Source organism: Mesoplodon bidens, assembly GCF_964165515.1.
Source record: "Mesoplodon bidens genome assembly, chromosome: 8".
Classification (NCBI taxonomy): domain Eukaryota; kingdom Metazoa; phylum Chordata; class Mammalia; order Artiodactyla; family Ziphiidae; genus Mesoplodon; species Mesoplodon bidens.
In genome coordinates, this window is record NC_138165.1 from 79,953,429 (window position 1) to 79,977,357 (window position 23,929).

General features: G+C 42.4%; 1 protein-coding gene across 1 annotated transcript in view; it reads left to right on the forward strand.

Moving 5' to 3' along the window:
• The window catches only part of KIAA2012, a gene marked incomplete at its 3' end in the record, with an annotated part of 124,556 nt that overhangs the window by 45,615 nt on the left and 55,012 nt on the right, over positions 1-23,929 (forward strand). The window contains 2 exon segments of the mRNA XM_081241611.1: positions 2,626-2,694; positions 16,481-16,557. Of these exon segments, the coding sequence (XP_081097737.1) occupies positions 2,626-2,694; positions 16,481-16,557 (146 nt within the window).

The window sequence follows — 23,929 nt, forward strand, 5'->3', positions numbered from 1 at the left end:
CTGCAACTAAAAGATCCCACATGCCGCAACTAAGACCCGGTGCAGCCAAAAGTAAAAAAATTAAAAAAAGAAGGAAACTGGTAGAAGTGGATAAACAGAGAAGAGAGAAAGACATGACCAGCTGAGGGACCAGCATGAACAAAGGCAAAGAGATAAGAAAGCAGAATCCATGCGGGAAATGATGAGTAACCTGTAAGAATGCCCTGTGGAGGGGCTTCATGGGGGGAGATGGGGCTGAAAGGCAGGCCAGGACCAGGCCAGGGAAGGCCTTGTGTGCCAGGATAGAGCTGAAATGCCGCTTTTTAGGCAACAAGAAATCACAGGTGCTTGAGGAAGGATGTCACGCAACCCACCCTGTGTGCCAGGAATAGGCAAGAGAAAAGGCCGAGTGCTCAGGCTACTGTAGAATCATCCAGACAGCAGCTGACCAGGGCCTGGATGGAAGGCAGTGGGCAGACGTAGGAGACGCAGCAAAGGGATAATCCCCAGGGCCGCCGACTGGATGTGGGGAGCCCACCCAGCACTCTGAGCAACCAGTGACAAACCTGTTTATAGTGTCTCTACAAAATTGGCTACAATTCTCATCTCCAATTTTCTACTCAAACTACCATTTTTCTGTTTTCACTTTCAGCTAAGAGGATGACTTTTGGGGTGTCTTGTGTACAATAATTAAGATAAAACAACAGTCAAGGCCTTGGAGCCCGAGTCACCCCACGGCGGCACACAAAGGACCACAGCCCTCTCCCATGTGGCACTCAGCTCCAGTACCTCCTTTTATTTAAAGTCAAACTCCCACCGACACACATAAAAAATAAATTCCAGTGCTGAGCGCCTCTCAGCTTGTCATGCACTGTGGCTGTTTTCAGGCTCATGTGCTCTTGGGGAAGTGGCTGAGCTTCCCAGCAGTATTTACCCACAACTGTGGTAAATAATACGAGTTCTAAGGAAAACCCTGATAGCAAATTCCTTGGGAGCTGTGAGTAAGGAAGAGGCAAAGCAGTAAGCAGTGATGGAGAGTGTTTGTATAACCCTCCTGCACCCTCTCACCCTGACACACATTGAGCTTTCTCTTTCATGATTGTTTTAGCCTCTTTTTCCCTTCCAACCACCGACCACTCAATTCTTTGAGGGAAAATTAACATTCATTATGCAATTTCTCTCTCTCTTTTTAATCCAGAGTGTCTGTCTCCAAGGTCCCTACTCAATAATTAATGTTTGTTCTCCTTTCCCATTCTCCAGAGCATCTATTCTTGAACTGTAAGGTCAACAGTTAACACTAATTATGGCTTTTTCTCTCTCCAGTGTTGGTTCTCAGAATCCCAAGTTGCCCTGCTCAGCCTAAGTTACGTGTGTGCACGTGGCTGCTTGCGTGCATATCCGAAGGTGGGAAGGCACCAAGAAGCAGGCTTCTCCAAGCCCCCCACTTTAGCGAATCAGTAAAACCAAACATTCTTTTTTGGCAATGTCTCTAGTATATGTATTATCAGTAATGAGACGATGAAGCATACACACACATACACACATGTATTTGGAAATGAGCTGGGGGGGTAGTTAGATCTCAAAATCTTTTTCAGATATATTTGATTCCCTCTGACCTTTTTCCTCCCTATTTCTATCTCCTTGATCTCTCATACCTCTGTCTCTCTGACATACACATGCAAACACACACACACACACACCAAATTTCTCATTAAAAGCCATTCCTCCATTTCAGATTCACTCAGCTGATCTCCTTGCTATCTATGACCTCTCCCCTAACTACCTTTCTCTGGTCTGTCATCCTAATTCTCCTCAGCCATTAAAACAGCATTACTGGGCTTCCCTGGTGGCGCAGTGGTTGAGAGTCTGCCTGCCGATGCAGAGACACGGGTTCGTGCCCCGGTCTTGGAGGATCCCACGTGCCGCGGAGCGGCTGGGCCCGTGAGCCGTGGCCGCGGGGCCTGCGCGTCCGGAGCCTGTGCTCCGCAACGGGAGAGGCCACAGCGGTGAGAGGCCCGCGTACCGCAAAAAAAGAGCATTATTTTAACTACTGTTCCTTTTGACGGTCAAGGACAGTTAGGAGAATGATTCTCATCCAAAGTGACTCTAAGAGATTGCAAAAAAAATTCATCAGGGCTGTGCAAAAGCCTATCTTTCTGGCTAGAATCAGATGGGCTAGAATCCCTTCTGTCTCCCTGGTCCAACCCTTGAATTTGCGCTACAGCTGGAAGCAGGGGCTCCTCACGTTTGTCTGTCATCCCCCCCATCGCTGCACGCACTGGGGTCCCGCAGCACAGCTGCTGTTCCAATCTGGACATCTCCTCAGAGCGGGTATCAGGCATTAACTCTTTCATGCTCTTGTTCTGTCAAAAGTTCTCCTCTCAGAACTTAAGCATCACAGTACCTGCAGGGTTTCACCCTTAAACATCTTATAATAAATAAAAATATTATTTTCTTCAATGTTTTTTAAATCCTAGATCAATCTTCCCTGCATGATAGCATCTAAGTGTTTTCAAAACTATCTAATTCATTATGAGGCTTAGGCATCAAGCCACCCACTTTGTTTTCCCCTGTCTTGGGGTAAGGAAAATAGCTCTTTTTCAAGACTTTTCCACACTCTCAGGTAAAACCCTTATTGTTTTTCAGCCTGTGAATCTGTCAGTTCAAATACCAGCCGTGGAGAGGAGGAGTCTAGTATTCAACACCTTCTGAAAGGTAAGATTCTCCCCGGGCTTTCCCGGTGGCGCAGTGGTTGGGAGTCCGCGTGCCGATGCAGGGGATGCGGGTTCGTGCCCCGGTCCGGGAAGATCCCATATGCCGCGGAGCGGCTGGGCCCGTGAGCCATGGCCGCTGAGCCTGCGCGTCCGGAGCCTGTGCTCCGCAACGGGAGAGGCCACAACAGTGAGAGGCCCGCGCACCGCCAAAAAAAAAAAAAAAAGATTCTCCCCAACAGAGTCACCTCTACTTCTCCTCTATGTTATTTGACTCACATACATATTATTTCATACCCAGACCTCCAGAAACACACAATTTCTCCCCAAATATACTAATAAGTAGGAAAGAAGATTCATTTCTTGGAGAGCCTGAGAAATGGAGTATCCTCAAGAGTTACTCATGGGCAGCCCTGTGTGCTGTGGTCTGAGAGAGAAGAAAAGTCGACCCAAATGCCTGTGCTGAGCTGGCCCCGGAAGGAGAACTTGCAGAGGTGTCCTGTGGGTTTCTCAGATCATACGGTGCATAACTCACATTGTAATGAAGTGGGCATTGCCTCCCAGAGTTGTGTACAGTTCAAACTGCACATCCACAAACTAGAAAGCTATCAGGAAAAGACTCTCAGGCTTGTATTCTAAATGGAAGACTGAGGCCAGTTCTGCCTCGTCCAAGCTTCCTTTGCTATTTCATTTCCCCCGTGGAGAAATAAGCAAAAGCTGAGAGTGTAGCTCATCCTCCACCCACTGCCACTGCTGCTTCTGCTTCAAACCAGGGGTAAAGGACGAATTATGCAAAGACTTTCTCTCACTCCTAAAAATAGTCTTTGATTAATAGAGAAATGTGTGTGGTCTTCCTCACTGCTTATTTTGGGGCAGGCAATGATGAATCCTTCATGAGAGACCTGCTATAGCAACAGGAAACAAGGTCATAGATCGAGGACTGGAGCCAGAGCTGGGTGGAGGGCACTGGTTTTGCTACAGACTGCAAAACTAGAAGGAGAAAGGGCACCATCAAATGCTTGCCAATCTCAAAATCTGCAAGCAGAGAAATACTTGGGAGCCCAGCATTCTGCGTTACCCCTCTCATCATTCCCCTTGGGTGGACATCCTGACCGTGGTGCAAAGAGTTTCAGGGTCCGTTCTGTTCATTCTCACTTGTTGGCTGGAACTGGGCCAGAGCAGCTCTTAATAGGGGCCTACCAGCGAAGGATATGACGATGATGATGAAGATGGTAACTATCACTGCTAGCTATCTTTATGCCAAACACTGTGCTGAGTGTTTTACATTCATTAATTCACTTCATCCTCATTGCAATGATATGAGGTAAATTCTATTGTTATCCTCACTTTTCATCTAGGATACTGTGGCTCAGAGAGGTTAAGGAACTAGCCCAAGGTCACACAACTAAGTGGTGAAGCTGGGATTTGAACTGTAGAAACCTATATTTTTACCACTATGCATGGTGACATCAATCTAAACAGGGACGTTTCCCAGACTCACAGATACAGAGAACAGGCCTGTGATTGCCAAGGGATGGTGGGGTTGGGGGTGGAGGTTTGGGAGTTTGGGATTAGCAGATGCAAACTATTATATACAGGATGGATAAACAACAAGGTCCTACTGTATAGCACAGGGAACTATATTCGATATCCTGTGATAAACCATAATGGAAAAGAATATGAAAAAGAATATATATATATATATATATATATATATATATATATAACCGAATCACTTTCCTGTACAGCAGAAATTAACACAACATTGTAAATCAACTATACTTCAATGAAATCAAAAAGTAATAAAATAAACAGGCACATTTCCATCTGACAATATGTGAGACTTTAGGAAGTTCCTGATTTCATAATGACTCATACTCATAAATGACTTCTGTTGCACATCCTTTTTTCCCTCCAATTCCCCTTACTTAGCCTCAGACACCCTTTTGTGGGTAACACTGAAAATGATTTGCAACTTTTAGAGATATGGGGAGAAGCTGAAACCCAGTAGAAACAGTTTGGAAGAACCAAACTCCTAAGACAGATTATCAAGCCAGATAGGCCTGTTTACAGGGTAGCTCTCCAGACCAAAAATATCCTTCCTAATATGGCTGAAAATGTTACAGTTTCACTTCATTCTCCTATTAAAGTCTCACTAATAATAGATTCACTTTGAATTCTGAAGTAGTCTCTTAAAAAGCTGATACTTCTGAGAAGCTAACAATCATTCACACTTCAGTAAAAATGTATTGAATCAGATGGCTGTCCTCTTGCAACCTAGCTGAAAACAGCTGCTCTGAGGGACTAAAAATTCTGATGGGATGGGAACAGAGGTGGATAATTCGGGAGTAAGTAGAGTCTTAAGGGTGGAAACATACCTGCCTGTTGGGGTACCCTGGAGGGCTTGTATGAACAGAAGAATATTAGCTATATGGAAAAAGAGGCACACAGAGAAAAGAACATAAAGGGAAATGGCAAAGTGACAAAGACAAACTTGAGCTATTTCAGAATTGCCCCATGGCAAGCTTTATATCCAGGAAAGGGAGAGAAAACTTTTATTCCTTGTCTTCTCTACTCCTAGTAACTAAATGGCCTTAGGCTAATGCAAATCTCTTTCTCATTTCCAAGTTTTTGAACACACAGTTCCCTTTGCCTGGAGCACAATTCCTTATCTCCTATCCCCTAACATCTTCTTTTTTAATTGTGGTAAAATACACATAACATAAAATTTGCCATCTTAACAATTTTTAAGTGTATGGTTCAGTAGTGTTCAGTAGATTCATGTTGCTGTGTAACCAGTCTCCAGAACTCTTTCATCTTGCAAAACTGAAAAACGATATCCGTTAAATAACTCCCCATTGCAATGGGACTACCCATATAAGCACAGAATACCTGCTTCAGGGCTTAGAATAGAGGAAACTTATCTGTTCCCTTGATTGGCTCAAAGACCTCAACAAAAAATTCTTACATCTCTTTGAGCTTAACACTCCCCATTTGTTTGTAAGAAAATGGATATAACACTACTCTGAAAATACCAGATACCCCCTGGAATTGAGTTCAAAGAGCAATTTATTTTTTATTTATTTATTTTTTTAATTTAGATATTTAGAAGACCCTCAAACAAGCACATGCACACAAACACATGCACACACACAAACACACAAGACAGAGAGAATAGGAGAGATTCTTCCAACAGTCTTCCAGGGGATCACAACTCAACACCTCTCTAAACTTCACTTTCCCCTTGGATTTTTTTTTAATTTTTAAATTTAATTTTATTTGTTTTTTTATACAGCAGGTTCTTACTAGTCATCAGTTTTATACACATCAGTGTATATATGTCAATCCCAATCGCCGAATTCATCACACCACCACCACCACCCCCCAACGCTTTCCCCCTTTGGTGTCCATACGTTTGTTCTCTACATCTGTGTCTCAATTGCTGCCCTGCAAACCGGTTCATCTGTACCATCTTTCTAGGTTCCACATATATATGTTAATATATGATATTTGTTTTTCTCTTTCTGACTTATTTCACTCTGTATGACAGTCTCTAGATCCATCCACATCTCAACAAATGACCCAGTTTAGTTCCTTTTTATGGCTGAGTAATATTCCCTTGTATACATGTACCACTTCTTCTTTATCCGTTCGTCTGTCGGTGGGCATTTAGGTTGCTTCCATGACCTGGCTATTGTAAATAGTGCTGCAATGAACATTGCGGTGCATGTCTTTTTGAATTATGGTTTTCTCTGGGTATATGCCCAGTAGTGGGATTGCTGGGTCATGTGGTAATTCTGTTTTTAGTTTTTTAAGGAACCTCCATACTGTTCTCCATAGTGGCTGTATCAATTTGCATTCCCACCAACAGTGCAAGAGGGTTCCCTTTTCTCCACACCCTCTCCAGCATTTGTTGTTTGTAGATTTTCTGATGATGGCCATTCTAACTGGTGTGAGGTGATACCTCATTGTAGTTTTGATTTGCATTTCTCTAATAATTAGTGATGTTGAGCAGCTTTTCATGTGCTTCATGGCTATCTGTATGTCTTCTTTGGAGAAATGTCTATTTAGGTCTTCTGCCCATTTTTGGATTGGGTTGTTTGTTTTTTTAATATTGAGCTTCATGAGCTGTTTATATATTTTGGAGATTAATCTTTTGTCTGTTGATTCATTTGCAAATACTTTCTCCCATTCTGAGGGTTGTCTTTTCATCTTGTTTATGGTTTCCTTTACTGTGCAAAAGCTTTTAAGTTTCATTAGGTCCTCCTTGTCTCGTTCCTGATCTTAGAGGAAATTCTTTCAGTTTTTCAGCATTCAGAATGATGTTTGCGGTGGGCTTGTTGTATATGGCCTTTAGTATGTTGAGGTAGGTTCCCTCTATGCCCACTTTCTGGAAAGTTTTTATCATAAATGGGTGTTGAATTTCATCAAAAGCTTTTTCTGCATCTATTGAGATGATTATATGGTTTTTCTTCTTCAATTTGTTAAGATGGTGTATCACATTGATTGATTTGCATATACTGAAGAATCCTTGCGTCCCTGGGATAAATCCCACTTGGTCATGATGTATGATCCTTTTAATGTGTTGTTGGATTCTGTTTGCTAGTATTTTGTTGAGGATTTTTGCATCTATATTCATCAGTGATATTGGTCTGTAATTTTCTTTTTTTGTAGTATCTTTGTCTGGTTTTGTTATCAGGGTGATGGTGGCCTCATAGAATGAGTTTGGGAGTGTTCCTTCCTCTGCAATTTTTTGGAAGAGTTTGAGAAGGATGGGTGTCAGCTCTTCTCTAAATGTTTGATAGAATGCACCTGTGAAGCCATCTGGTGCTGGACTTTGTTGGAAGATTTTTAATCACAGTTTCAATTTCATTACTTGTGATTGGTCTGTTCATATTTTCTATTTCTTCCTGGTTCAGTCTTGGAAGGTTATACCTTTCTAAGAATTTGTCCATTTCTTCCAGGTTGTCCATTTTATTGGCATAGAGTTGCTTGTAGTAGTCTCTTAGGATGCTTTGTATTTCTGCAGTGTCTGCTGTAACTTCTCCTTTCTCATTTCTAATTTTATTGATTTGAGTCCTCTCCCTCTTTTTCTTGATGAGTCTGGCTAACGATATATCAATTTTGTTTATCTTCTCAAAGAACCAGCTTTTAGTTTTATTGATCTTTGCTATTGTTTTCTTTGTTTCTATTTCATTTATTTCTGCTCTGATCTTTATGATTTCTTTCCTTCTGCTAACTTTGGGTTTTGTTTGTTCTTCTTTCGCTAGTTCCTTTAGGTGTAAGGTTAGATTGTTTACTTGAGATTTTTCTTGTTTCTTGAGGTTGGCTTGTATAGCTATAAACTTCCCTCTTAGAACTGCATTTGCTGCATCCCATAGGTTTTGGATCTTTATGTTTTCATTGTCATTTGTCTCTAGGTATTTTTTGATTTCCTCCTTGATTTCTTCAGTGATCTCTCGGTTATTTAGTAACGTATTGTTTAGCCTCCATGTGTTTGTGTTTTTACTTTTTTTTCCCTGTAATTGATTTCTAATCTCATAGCGTTGTGGTCAGAAAAGATGCTTGATATGATTTCAATTTTCTTAAATTTATTGAGGCTTGATTTGTGACCCAAGATGTGATCTATCCTGGAGAATGTTCTGTGCGCACTTGAGAAGAAAGTGTAATCTGCTGTTTTTGGATGGAATGTCCTATAAATATCAATTAAATCTATCTGGTCTATTGTGTCATTTAAAGCTTCTGTTTCCTTATTTATTTTCATTTTGGATGATCTGTCCATTGGTGTAAGTGAGGTGTTAAAGTCCCCCACTATTATTGTGTTACTGTCGATTTCCTCTTTTATAGCTGTTAGCAGTTGCCTTATGTATTGAGGTACTCCTATGTTGGGTGCATATATAATTGTTATATCTTCTTCTTGGATTGATCCTTTGATCATTATGTAGTGTCCTTCCTTGTCTCTTGTAACATTCTTTATTTTAAAGTCTATTTTATCTGATATGAGTATTGCTACTCCAGCTTTCTTTTGATTTCCATTTGCATGGAATATCTTTTTCCATCCTCTCACTTTCAGTCTGTACGTGTCCCTAGGTCTGAAGTGGGTCTCTTGGAGACAGCATATATATGGGTCTTGTTGTTGTATCCATTCAGCAAGCCTGTGTCCTTTGGTTGGAGCATTTAATCCATTCACGTTTAAGGTAATTATCCATATGTATGTTCCTATGACCATTTTCTTAATTGTTTTGGGTTTCCTTTTTTTTTTTTTTTTTTTTTTTTTTTTTTTTTTTTTTGTGGTACGCGGGCCTCTCACTGTTGTGGCCTCTCCCGTTGCAGAGCACAGGCTCCGGATGCGCAGGCTCAGCGGCCATGGCTCATGGGCCCAGCTGCTCCGCGGCATGTGGGATCTTCCCGGACCGGGGCACGAACCCGCGCCCCCTGCATCGGCAGGTGGACTCTCAACCACTGCGCCACCAGGGAAGCCCTTGGGTTTCCTTTTGTAGGTCCTTTTCTTCTCTTGTGTTTCCCACTTAGAGAAGTTCCTTTAGCATTTGTTGTAGAGCTGGTTTGGTGGTGCTGAATTCTCTTAGCTTTTGCTTGTCTGTAAAGCTTTTGATGTCTCCATCAAATCTGAATGAGATCCTTGTCGGGTAGAGTAATCTTGGTTGTAGGTTCTTCCCTTTCATCATTTTAAGTATATCATGCCACTCCCTTCTGGCTTTTAGAATTTCTGCTGAGAAATCAGCTGTTAACCTTATGGGAGTTACCTTGTATGTCATTTGTTGTTTTCTCCTTGCTGCTTTCAATAATTTTTCTGTCTTTAATTTTTGCCAATTTGATTATTATGTGTCTCGGCGTGTTTCTCCTTGGGTTTATACTGTATGGGACTCTCTGCGCTTCCTGGACTTGGGTGGCTATTTCCTTTCCCATGTTAGGGAAGTTTTCGACTATAATCTCCTCAAATATTTTCTCGGGTCCTTTCTCTCTTCTCCTTCTGGGACCCCTATAACGCAAATGTTGTTGTGTTTAGTGTTGTCCCAGAGGTCTCTTAGGCTGTCTTCATTTCTTTTCATTCTTTTTTCTTTATTCTGTTCCGTAGCAGTGAATTCCACCATTCTGTCTTCCAGGTCACTTATCTATTCTTCTGCCTCAGTTATTCTGCTGTTGATTCCTTCTAGTGTAGTTTTCATTTCAGTTATTGTATTGTTCATCTCTGTTTGTTTGTTCTTTAATTCTTCTAGGTCTTTGTTAAACATTTCTTGCATCTTCTCGATCTTTGCCTCCATTCTTTTTCCGAGGTCCTGTATCATCTTCACTATCATTATTTTGAATTCTTTTTCTGGAAGGTTGCCTATCTCCACTTCATTTAGTTGTTTTTCTGGGGTTTTATCTTGTTCCTTCATCTGGTACATAGCCCTCTGCCTTTTCATCTTGTCTATCTTCCTGTGAATGTGGTTTTTGTTCTACAGGCTGCAGGATTGTAGTTCTTCTTCAAAGAGCAGTTTAAAACATCTCTTCGGGCTTCCCTGGTGGCGCAGTGGTTGAGAGTCCGCCTGCCGATGAAAGGGACACGGGTTCGTTCCACAGTCTGGGAAGATCCCGCATGCCGTGGAGCGGATAGGCCCATGAGCCATGGCTACTAAGGCCTGCGTGTCTGGAGCCTGCGGGAGAGGCCACATCAGTGAGAGGCCCGCATACCACAAAAAAACAAAACAAACAAAAAAATCTCTTCATTGGAATCTATACAGCTTTTACAACTTTTTGTTTTCTTTTTGGTCTTTTGTTCTTAAGGAATATTTTCAGTAGGTGGTCTGTGAGAATTGTTTCACATTAGATGTATTTTTGATGTATTTGTGGGAGGAGGTAAGCTCCATGTCCTTCTATTCTGCCATCTTGATCTCTGCCCCAAGGAATATTTTCAGATAAAAATGATAGAATTTTTAAAAATTATATAGATGGCAGACTTTGGGTGGACTTGAAAGCCAGTTTTGACTATTTGCAAATGACTTCAGAAGTCAGAGACACATACAGTTTGTCATTTTACAGAGGCAGGAAGTCAAATCATAGATATGGCGAGGCTGGGAGACAGAAGACCATCACTAAGCTAGTGAATACACCCAGCCAACCTCAGCGTTGTGGTCTGTATTCACTGTAACATGTGCAAGAGCTCTTGTGAAGTTATTTTTTAAAAAGAAGAACATTGATTTTTTAAAATTTTTTATTGGAGTATAGTTGATTTACAATGTTGTGTTAGTTTCATGTATACAGCAAAGTGAATCAGTTATACATATACATCCATCCACTTTTTTTTTAGATTCTTTTCCCATGTAGGCCATTACAAAGTATTGAGTAGAGTTCCCTATGCTATACAGTAGGTTCTTATTAGTTATCTATTTTACATATAGTAGTGTGTATATGTCAATCCCAACCTCCCAATTTATCTCTTCCCCTCCCCCATGTCCTGGTAACCATTACATTTGTTTCCACATCTATGACTCTACTTCTGTTTTTGTTTTTTGTTTTTTTAAGACTTTTTTCCCATGTAGGCAATTATAGAGTACTGAGTTTCCTGTGCTATAGAGCAGGTTATTGTCAGTTATCTATTTTATATATAGTAGTATGTATATGTCAGCCCCAGTCCCACAATTTATCCCTCCTCCCCACCCCCATCCCCTGGTTCTTTTATAATGGCCCTATAAAGTAGGCCAATTGCTGGGACTGGTGATGGAACTAAGAGAAAATGAAGTGGTCTAACAATTTGATGATTCTCTGCCAAAAAATAGTTTTATAAATCACTCTAATCCTTTATCTATCAACTCATTAAGAGTCTGAAGAACTCCCCCTCCTTTTTCATTTCTACTTTAGTTTTACTGGTCATATGAATACACACTAGGGGTATTCACAAATCTAAGGACTCTTGAAACTCTCAGGATGTGTCCCTCCTAAAGCCAGGATCCACTGTCCATTTAGTGTATGATATGCATGAGGGATCAGGACCTTGCTGAAGTAGTGAAGTCGTGCTTAGCACAATGCTTTTTTTTTTTGTGGTACGCGGGCCTCTCACTGTCGCGGCCTCTCCCGTTGCGGAGCACAGGCTCCGGACGCGCAGGCTCAGTGGCCATGGCTCACGGGCCCAGCCGCTCCACGGCATGTGGGATCTTCCTGGACCGGGGCACGAACCCACGTCCCCTGCAACAGCAGGCAGACTCTCAACCACTGCATCACCAGGGAAGTCCAGCACAATGCATTTTAAAGCTGGTATGGATTTCAAGATGTCTGTGTGTGTATATATCAGCTATATTTCTCAACTATAATAAAGCTGAGAATATTAAGTTTTGTTCTGTCAGAGTGATCAAAAAATAACTTTTATTAACTAGTAATCCATAAATACTGTCTTCTGTTTCATCACTCTTCAGACATTTGTGTTATCTTTTCATCAAAAAGACCATAAAGAAGCATGAGGCTTTTCTTAAGGATACTTTTCCTCCTGCTTTCTCTCTTGCTTCTTTCACACATCTCCCTGTGGCCTAAGGATTTACATTTGCTGTTGTCTTCATTCCTAGCAATTACTCATTTGAAAATTAATGAAGACACCAGCATCAGAACATGTCCAATAGAAAGAATTAGTGTGTCTGTTTTACAGAGCACATAAAAATTGCTCATTCATTCATTCAGCAAACACTAGTTGACCATCTACTAATGCCAAATAATGTGCTGGGCATAAGGATACAGTTGAGAGATAAAGTCCATGCCTTAAAGTCATCCACAGTAGTGGAGTGTGCTGAGAGCTATGGATGAGCACAGGCTAACTCAGCCTAGAGTTTAGGAAGGCTTTTGGAAGGAGAGGACACCTAAGCTGAGTTTCTAAGGATATATGTAGGAACTAGCCAAGTAGAAAAGAGGAAAGAATGCTCCAGGGAAAAGGACCATATGAAGGTTAGAGAACATGGTGGCATGGGAGAAATGTAAGCAGCCTGTAATGCCTGGACCCCAACGTACATGTAGGGGAGGAAGTAGTGAGAAATACAGCTGATGGGGTAGGCAGTAGCCAGATCATGAAGGCCCATAAGCAGCAACTAAGAAATTTATCCTAAAGAATGTGAGATCCTGTTTACACAGAAATTGACATAACCAGATTTTTATTTTAGAGAAATGACTCTCCCGGCTATGTAGAGAATGGATTGAAGGGGGTAAGACCAGAGGCTGGGAGACCAAATATCTATACTCATTTGAGAGCAAGTGACCAAGAACAATATTTTCTGCAGAATATTGAATTGAATTGATTGGCTGCTTTACATGTAGCTCTACCTTCAGCCTCTTTTTTGAATTCCCTTCTTCCATACCATCTTCCACCACAGGTAACCTTATTAATCCTATGATGTACATCAATTGGAGGGTTTCTCGTGTAGTTGATATTTTATTGCTACACAACTCGAATTTCAATTCCGTCATCTAGCTTTCCTTCCATTTGGGGCTTGGTAAACTGCCATGTACCTTTGGACCTCTCCATAAAAAATAATTTACGAACTTTTGAGAGAAGTTGGTGTTCCCAAAGCTAGACTCTTGAGACTGAGCAAGCCTTGGTCTAAGAAGATATAAGTAAGTAAAAGAAGTTATTCTAAATTGGAAGAAAAATATTGTCCTTTTATTTACTAGGCATTTCCATATTTAAATTCAGACTGACTCATATCTTCTAGATCTACTTGGCTCCTTTAATAGAGCTCCCTGGGGTATGTCTTTAGGCTGGAGACTTTCTCAGGTCTTAAGCAACTGTTTGATATGCCCATCTCACCCTCCTCCTCAACCAGGAAGATTTAAAGTGAAAATGTGTAGCATAAATAAGGTCTTAAATCTTGTTCCAATAATTTGATGATGACAATACCAAAAGGCCATCTTGGGTCTTGATCTCCTGCATTAAACAAACAGGCTCAAGATTTATTATAACATGATGAAAGCTCTACAGGTCATGGGCATCTTGAGTCTTATTATATAAAGTAAAGAAGGAAAGATCAGCAGGGCTATGTAAAGGGACCAGAATTATCCTTCCTTTTATGGTTATTTTCTACTGGGAAGAATTTTTTTTTAACAATCTGGAATTTGCATTTTCCATTCTTGACCAAAAATACAAAACCACGAAGGTACAGAGGCTAACTTTTAGGCCTCCTCCCATTGGCTTCTGCTGCAAGTGCACATGCAAAGCTGTGAGAAAGCAAAGTTACTTTCTGAGATCTGTTTGGCAATGGATACATCCCCTCCTCAATGATGAACTACTGCAAGTTATGGGGGGGGAGTTCCATGAGTGCACACTAGTGGTCAAAAGGTATCCATGGCTCAGAAATGGTATGTGTGGAAAAGGACCCTACACATAATTTAGAGGCTCCTGCCAGCACTTTTGATAGCTCCTGCCCTTGTACCTACCAAATGTTTGGCCACTTTGGAGCCTGCAGGTCTGATGTTCTCTCACAAGCCCTGACACGCATCTAGGAAGGAATCAGGTGGTCCACTGTGCCTGATAAGGTGACTTTCTGGAGTTCAGTCTCTATTTTGATATCAGATGAGCGTCCTATACCAAGGGAAATAAATATTCTGAAACAATGGGAATAAATATGTCTATGTTTCATTTTTATTTAAAACAATAAACAACTTGGGAATTAAACACGACCGACATAGGCTGAAATAGAAGGAAATTTTAAGGCACCCATATTCCATGCTAGCATCAGATGCTCTTTCCTGCTTTTCAAGTTTTGAGTGTTTGCTGAAGGATCCCATGATTTGAAGAAGGCAGAAGAGGTTTGGGATGAGACCCCATCTAGTAAGGGTCATCTCTGAAACCGCCTGATTATCTGGTGGGAATGCTATCTCCTTGCTAAAAGCCTGTGGCTAGATTAATGCTAGCGTTTGAAAATCTACTCAGGCCTGATGGTGGGCGGCCAGGGAAAGAATGTGTTTTCTGTTTATCTCTTTCGTGGCAGAAATGTTCATCACAGAAAGACTCTGAGCTCCCAGTTTCAGGCAGGCCTGGAAGTTGTGCTGTCTGTAGTCTGTGAATGTACACACCAGCTCCGGAATAATGGGAAAGAACTAGGCCTGTGTTCACAGCCAGTTGCCTGCATTGGTTGATGATGGGTCAGTTTCTTCAACTTGATAAGAGGGGTAGATTCTGCCACATGGTTCAGGGAGAAAGTTTTACCACCCCCATTGCTTTATCTCCCAGGAATGCAGTTTGAGTTGTGTCTCCTCCTTGACAGCTCGGACCTCCGTAAATTACCAGGGTCTTGACCCAAGAAATGGAGAAGTCTTAAGCAATTTTTCAGTCTCCTATCTAAAAATGTGTTTACATTTCTTGAACTCTGGCTGACTGATTCATTCTCCTGGTGTTGCAAGAACTTTCCTTATGCATTAGAATTTATAAGTTTCATTTCTAAGAGACCCATGGTTCCTTCCAAGCCACAGTGAAGTGAACCTCATCGCAACACAATTCTGTTAGGCTGGATTTGTGCAGAGGATGGATCCGGGCCAAGCAGCTGTGATGTGGCAAGACCAAGTGAGGTTAACAGGAGGCAGTGTGAGGTGGAGGGGAGGGTAGGAGAGGCTAAGTCAGGAGGTCTGGGTTCAGGTTCTGGGCTTGTGCTCTTTCAAGGTATGGCCTTGAGTCAGTCACATGAAATCACTCTCTGGGCCTCAGTTTCCCCAGCTGTCTTAAATAAGAAATGTTTTAAATCTGTGCAGAAGCCATTTTCAAACAAGATAGATGAGAACAGCTGAGACACAACAGAAAAGGGAAGGTCAGCCCACAAGGAATGAGTAGAGGCTTTAGGTCAAAGAGGCAAAGATACAGCATCACATATGGCCAGGCTCTTAACAGAGCTACTTAGGAGTAGCAAGCATGTAAAGAACTTTTTGTTGGACACTGGTCCCACACAAGAGACTAAAATCCTTGTCAGGGGAGCCATGCACTTAGCTAAATCTGTCCCTCAAATAAACATTCCTTTATAAACATTAAATTTACTTTCTTAGGGGAAAAAAAGGAAAACAAAATCAATCCTATCCCTTTGCAGCATGAGGTTTGAGTGAGGCAGTCTTGGACTCAAATCCTTACTCAAAACCTCACTAGTTGTACATCCTTGGGTGGGTTACTTTATCTTTCGAGCCTCAGCTTCCACACCTATAGAGAGTATGATAACACAACCATGGAGGAGAGTCGTGCAGATTACACGCCAACCACATATCGGTGTCTGTGTAGTGCCTGCTTCAGGGTGAGCGCTATGATTTCCATTAGTCCCCTCCCATCAGCCCCCTTTTGGCCTCCGTCTTTGTTTGCTTCATGTTTCACTTCTCCTGTTGCCCTTCCACAACATGAGGGAAAAGGGAAGTCTCTGATCTCTCTATCTGGAAGGTTGCAGAAGCATTTTCCTACCTCAGTGAAGTAGGATCATACAAAATTTATATTCAACAGGATCAGCAGATTTTTTTCCATCAATATTTCCTTCTTAATTTCAGCTTTATCTGAATTTTAGTAGCACAAAGAATGTACTTTGTTCTTTTAAAGAGCAACCAAAACAAGAAAAAAGAAATTTGAATATAAAGTTTCAACACTATATTTAACGTGGCACTTAGACTGTGCCTGTAGAGGTTACATGTGTTATTTGGTGAGTAAATATGAATGCCATAGGCATGTGTATGTTTCCAATCTTACACATATGAGCTAGGTATGTACAGGTATGGTATATATAAAAATTCATGAGACCTAGGTCTGACAACCTTGACCCTTTTCTCTCTGATTTTCATCATAGCAAACACTGAATCCAGAACTGATCTTCACATGAATCTTAATGAAACCTCACCTTTGACCCAAAAGCCAGAGAAGCAGGTACAGTACTGACTCTGCATGAGCATGATACTGGACTTTGGGGTTGTTGTCCCTACTTGCTGTGTGACCTTGGGTGAGATTCTTCACCTCTCTGGGCCTCATTTGCCTCATCAATTAAATGAGACAAGTAGACTATAAAATCACAAATGTTCCTTAACTCATAGACTTGGAATGTCTTAACTCAACTTGGACTGTTTTGTCTGGCTCTTTGTGTGCGCAAATAAGCTGAATAGGCCCTTCCCCGACTTCTGCAAAGTCAAAAAGGGAACAAGGAAACACAGAAAGGCATCCTCCATCGAGGCAGTAGGCACTAAGACTTTGTGCCAATGGGCCCATTTTTCTACTCCAATTCTCATTCCTAATAGGGAGGAAAAAATAGCAATCAAGAAAAAAATGCAAGGGCACTGTGAAGAAAGGGAAAAAATGCTTTATCTGAATAGATTAAGAATACCGGGCTTTCCTGATGGCGCAGTGGTTGAGAATCTGCCTGCTAATGCAGGGGACACGGATTCGAGCCCTGGTCTGGGAAGATCCCACATGCCGCGGAGCAACGAGGCCCGTGAGCCACAACTACTGAGCCTGCGCATCTGGAGCCTGTGCTCCGCCACAAGAGAGGCCGCGATAGTGAGAGGCCCGCGCATCGCGATGAAGAGTGGCCCCCGCTCGCCACAACTAGGGAAAACCCTCGCACAGAAACGAAGACCCAACACAGCCAAAAATAAATAAATTAATTTTTTTAAAAAAATATGTAACAAAGTTGATTTAACATTTGCCCATGTCAGATACGTAAAAGGAGCCCAATTTAAAAAAAAAAGAGAGAGAGAATATCCATTAGTGGTTAAAGGACATAAGTTCGCAAATATTTATAAATTTGTTCCTTCAGTTGAAGCTTTGAGGCTGGCACTGTCCTCAGATTCACTCTAGAGAGACAACTCAGGGGAATTCCTAGAGCTTCCCGGGTCTCGGAGAAGCTGGGGCGGAAGCCCCACAGCCCAGGGCTCTCTCAGGTCTCCCCCTGCTGGGCGACAGCAGGGTGGTGGGACTGGGGGTGGCACCCGCATAGTCTCTGTTTCTCCCTTATCTCCAACTTCCTGACTTGCTCCTCTTCCCTCACACTCATTAAAAAAACAGTAATAATAAAGGTAGCTTTGTTTTCCTGTGTGTGCCTAGCCAGTTCTGAGGAAGAACCTGAGCTCTCCCTGTTAGGACCCTGGGCCCGGGTCAGGCCTCCCCTGCACTGAAACACAACCCAGTCGACCCTTACCGCTACTGAGGAACCACAGAACCAACATTTGCATGTTTTTGTTTTTGTTTTACGTGCCTGCTTTGAAGACACCCTTTATAAGGGATCTAGAAGGTTTTCTTTTTCAAGAGAGTCTGTGACTGAGGAAAATGTGCTGACGTTCGATAATTCCACAACTGCAAAGGCCTTTCAAATACCTCATATACCCTAAACTCTCCAAATTCACACAGCCCCGTGGTTGCATTCCAGGAGACCTCATATCACCTGCAATAAAAAAGTGGCTCAGGGCTTCCCTGGTGGCGCAGTGGTTGAGAGTCCGCCTGCCGATGCAGGGGACACGGGTTCGTGCTCTGGTCCTGAAAAATCCCGCATGCCGCGGAGCGGCTGGGCCCATGAGCCATGGCCGCTGAGCCTGCGCGTCCGGAGCCCGTGCTCCGCAACGGGAGAGGCCACAACAGTGAGAGGCTCGCGTACCCCAAAATGCAGCCGTGGCAAACCAGCTCCCTTGGGTCATTGCCTGTGCCTCCCTCGTGAAAGGAGGAGGGCTGTTCCCACCAGTTGGTTTATTCAAGTCGCAGTAGTCTTATTTCCTTTTGTAGTAGCCCCCAAAGCAAAGCCATCTGAGGAAACGTATAGGAAGCCCCACCAGCCCCCAAACACAGAGAAAGGGGGGTGGGGTCGGGGAGGGGTCGGTGTCCCCCCTGCCTCCCCCTCCCCCTTACTTCTTGAGGCTAACGGCTCTTCACTAGATTAATCACTGACTTCAGTTTTCCCTACTTCCTCAACCTATTCCACGTAAATGACTAATTTCATGTTTACTGTAAATCATCTGGAAGGATTCAGAAACAAATTTCTGCCCAGCAGATTTCGTTTACGTACCCTGATGGGCCACTGGCACACTCAGTGGATTCCTTCCACTGTGGCCCTCCAACTCTGAAGCAGGCTAGGATATCACACAAAATTGATCTTTATCAGCATCAGCAGTTTCTGCTCTTTTTTCCTTTCCATTAATGCCCCCCGCCACCCCCGACTCACCCCCTCCCTCCCTTCACTGGGGTCTGACCATATTAGGAGTTCGGTCACACAAAATACCTTTACTTTTTTATCAGTGTGCTAGCTGCGAGGGAAAAAACAAAAACAAAAAACCCAAAGGTGGGATATGTTGTTATCATCATGCTTTATCGAGAAGTCACATACCTCGATTTGGAAACCCATTTCTGACGGGCGGGTGAGAAAGAAAGCCAGACAGCGCTTTGCAGACGTGACTGGCTTCCGGGATTTACTGGGTTCTGGAGGCCGCCTCTGGTGCCCGCTACTGGTTGGATTTTAAAACCTCCGCTGTGCGTTTCCGAAGCGGAGGTCGGCGCTGCGGGCGTGAGCAGGGAGGAGGAGGAGGGCTCCCGCCCCCCGACACAGGATGGCAGACCGTGGGACTCGCGCCTGAGGCACCTCTTCCGCACCTGGCCGAGAATCAGGGCCTCAGCGGTAAATCCATAAATAGAAATGCGTAGTCACTGACATCAACAACTTCCTAGGAGTTGGAGGAGGGGGAAGAAACCTACAAGGGGAAATGTGGAGATGAAAAGAGAAATAAAAAAAAAAAAAAGAAAACGAGGGCTTCCCTGGTGGCGCAGTGGTGGAGAGTCCGCCTGCCGATGCAGGGGACACAGGTTCGTGCCCCGGTCCGGGAGGATCCCACATGCTGCAGAGCGGCTGGGCCCGTGAGCCATGGCCGCTGAGCCTGCGCGTCCGGAGCCTGTGCTCCGCAACGGGAAAGGCCACAGCAGTGAGAGGCCCGCGTACCGCAAAAAAAAAAAAAAAAAAAAAAAAAGAAGACAAGCAGACATGTCTCAACTCCAAGCTCCCATTTCCTCTTTCAAATGAACTGCCTCCCCACTGTGAACAGAATCAAGTATTTATGAAGGCATTTTTTGCATATTAATAGCAGTATGTGGAGCATTGCCAGTTCTGAACTCCTAAAGGTATGGTGCCCTTCTTTTTTTTTTAACGCAGGTCCTTCAAACTCCTCACAGAATTTGGTATTCTCCTTCACATATATTTTCTTTTCTGCCCTGTGGCTCCTCTTAAGGAGTTTCATTTGATTAAGGGAAATTAGTTCCGGGGATACAGTCAGAGACCGAGCACTGCTCTTAACCTCGGTGGCTGACATCAATCACTAGAGAAGCCTTTCCTTTTCCCCAGGGCCTCTCTATGTAGATAGAGGTGAAAGGTTGGGTGAAGTGACCAGCACCTCAAAAGAGTATTAAAATTGTAAATGAAAAGTCTAGCAGGAAGTGTTAACATATCTATTCTGAGTGGGGGAGGGAGGAGGTAAACTTAAAAAAAAAGAAAAATAATTATAATTGAATTAACTACAGCAGCATTACTATCTACACTTGGTAAAGATCCCATTAAATTTTAAAAGAAAAACATTGAAACCAGTTAGAAAAATAAGCAAAAGACATAAACAATTCATATCAAAAATAATAGTAATAGAAAACAAATGTGGAAACAATATTCATCCTGAGTAGCAATTTAAATTCAAACTGAGGCGAACTGGAGGTACCATTTTATATTTGAGATGTGTGCCTCCTCTCACCTTTTTTTCATGGTAACACCCAGAACTGATGAGTTTTTGGTAAAACTGGTACACTTATACACTTCTGGTGGGTTGTAATTTGGTTCAATCTGCTTGTAAAGCAAAATGGCAATATGACTTGCAAAACATGAAAAAATATTCATACCCATTGATTCAGTATTTCTGACTTCTGGGAATTTATCCTAAGGAAATAATTCAGCAGAAAAAAAGTGAGTGAAGATGTCCATTGCAGCAGTATCTATAATAGAGAAAAACTGGAAACAGCCAGAGAAATGACTAAATTGTGAGGGGGTTAATTCAGGCATTAAAAAATGATGCCTGTTCATCCTAGATACTGTGATTTAATACAAAAGGTTTAACACATGGTTTCTCGCCTTCAGCACCATTGCCGTCTTGAGCCAGATAGTCTTTGTTGTGGGGAGCTTTCCTGTGCATTGTATCAATAGGATGTTGAGCAGCATCACTAGCCTCTACCCACTAGATGCCAGTAGCACAACCCCCCGATTGGTGACAGTCAGAAATGTCTCCAGAGGGCTTCCCTGGTGGCGCAGTGGTTGAGAGTCCGCCTGCCGATGCAGGGGACACGGGTTCGTGCCCCGGGCCGGGAAGATCCCACATGCCACGGAGCGGCTGAGCCCGTGAGCCATGGCCGCTGAGCCTGCCCGTCCGGAGCCTGTGCCGCGCAGCGGGAGAGGCCACAACAGTGAGAGGCCCGCGTACTGCAAAAAAAAAAAAAAAAATGTCTCCAGTCCTTGCCAAATGTCCCCTGGAAGGCGAAAATCACACACACCCCAGCCCAACCCCACATTGCAAACTACCGATTTCATTTTAAAAGTAGAAATCAAAGTGATGTCAGTTATGACTGCAACTATGTACAAAAAATACTGTATCTATAAAGACTTGCAAATAATGCTTGCAAAAAAGTGCAGTCATGCTCGTTTGAAATTGTCATGCTCGTTTGAAATTATGACTATGTTGGGTTGAGTCTTTTGTTTTTATTTTGTCTTCCTGGTTTGTCATTGTTTTTCTTTTTTTTTTTTTCAAAATTCTCCCTGTAAGGAGGAAAAATCAATCATGAGGAGAGCTGGTTTTATTCAAGTCTAGCTTAAAATGATAAGGAGTCACAGTAAACAACAAGTATACAGCAAGCGAAACAAGGGTCAACACCATAGTGCCATTATTTTTTAACTACTGTTAGTTGAAATTATTTAACATTAATTAGGTTTTTATTAGATTATTGGGTAAGACCATCAGAATGCTCCTCCTAAGGATCTCAACCCCTTTTCAGCATTTTATCCCTCTGATCCTAGACTTTGGTGGGGGTGGGAGGCAACAAATTAACCTGTTTTTCTGAAAAGTCTGGATCTCAAAGTATGAAACTCTCTAATCCATTCAGATCCATCTATGTAAGCTTGGGACAAGACTGGCCCTGAGCCCACTGGTTGATGGAGTTGTCAGGGCAGAGAGGTTGCCAGTAAAGAGTATCAGAGTAGAAGCTCACACTTCAATTAGATTCCCCAAGAATCATTGCATCTCTTTGTTTAAAATAAGAAACCGTCTCAGGAGTTTTGAGTTTTGACATTGTCGGTTTTCTCCCTTTGTTAGGGAAAGCAAACATCCTTTCTCACTTGCTTTATCTTGGGTTTTGTTTTTTTTGCTTTGTGGGGATTAGAACTTTGGTAGTGTCCTAAAAATCCTGTTAAACAAAAATTATGTCCCCTTTTCCCATTTCACAAAGCCACTTCTCTTTCAACCTATACTGTCTCTTGAGTTCAGGTTTCATGAGTTTATGACAGTATAAATTCATATTTGATCTTATGTGTCCTAAATTTACCTCTTTTGGACTTCAAAGAGTAGCCTGTAATTCTAGTGCACTAAGGATTTAGGTTGAATAAACCTGTGTTTACCCCATCTGTTTCTTTGGTGGTTTCACAGATGGTGTTCATCTCCCCTTTCAGCCTTCTTCTTTCAGGAGAAAAACAGAACACCTGTAGACACACTAAGTTTTTGTGCAAGGTACAAAGGAAGCCTTTTGTTTCAGTGTCCTTCTGAACCATACCCTGCCTTTTGTTGAACTTTTTTGCTGTTTTCTAAGAGAAGCTACTACTCTTTAAAGACAGACTTTTTTTTTCTTATTCTGCTTTATTCACCCTAGCATCTCACATGTTTAGGACAGTTCTTGGCACACGGTAGCTCCTCAAAAAAAGAAAATTTGACAAATAAATCTCTTATTGACATTAAGGTCCATGTCCTGGATGGGAAAAAGCCTCTAAGTAGGATTTGGAGATTGCACTTCTTTTCTTTCCAGTGAAATGATACAGAAGTTCAGCTGCCGTTTCTCTAACACCTCACACCATCTCAGAATACTTCCTGCTGTTGGTTGCCATGATTTGGTGTTTCAGTATCTGAGAAGCTTTGGGTCTTGTGCAGACTGGATGTGTCACTAGGCATCCTGCTTGGAGATCTTTTCGGAGGCTGATAAGTGGGACTGGGCCTAGCAGGGATGCCTGGGAGAATTAACCATCTGCATCTCCTCACCTGGAGAAGTTCCCTTTCCTCCCCACCTTCTATCCTCCTGTTTCTCATTTCTAAAGGCATGGCACAGCATGTCCCCAGCTCCATGCTCTCCCCCCTCAGCCCGCCCCTCCATCACCCCACCCACTGCTCTCCCTGGTTTTGTAAATAGCTTTGGTTGGGGAACTTGATTCAAAGGTTTTTTTGAAGATCTAAGCAAACTTCATCTTCTGGCTCAATCTTACCCACAGGATTACTTTGTCAAACCAAAAACTCCATTGACCATTTAAGGATAACTTACTGAGAGGGACTTGTTTTTAATTACAAAGTCGAGACTTTTATTTGTTGAATTTTCACTGCAACTATTATTTATTCCAGTAAGTCTGTATTTATTGATCTGTTGGCTACTAGATCCAACCAGACACATGATATGTGCCTGATTTTCTTTTTTATTTTTATTATGGAAAATTTCAAATACATGCAAAAGTAGAGAGAATAGTATAATGAACCTCCATGTACCTATCATAAGCTTCAATAATTATCCCTCCATTATCAAGAGGGTCTTTTTAAATGGTCATAACAGCCAATGTTTTTGAGGTTTTCTATGTACAGGATTTAGAATTATCTCCCTTAATCCTTAAAACAGCCCTATGAGGTAGGTACAGTTATTGTCATTTACAGATGAGGAAACAGATGTCATGACAGACAGGGCCCCATTTAACATGCTACCTGCACTTGCCAAAAGGCCTACTGGTTTGGGAATCCCACAAAGTTGCTTTTAGATCCCAGCTTCTTCCATACTGACTGTGTGGTTTCAGGCAGGTTACTTAACCTCTCTGAGGCTCAATTTCCTCACCTACAAAGGACAATGATATCTTCCTCATGGGGTCATGACAATGATAAGATGAAACAACATATGGAAGAGGATTAGCACAATGTTGTCACTAGGCAATCCTGATAAATTACAGTAGGAATTACTATTCTCTCCCCTCGCCCTCTGCTTGAAAGCTATTATA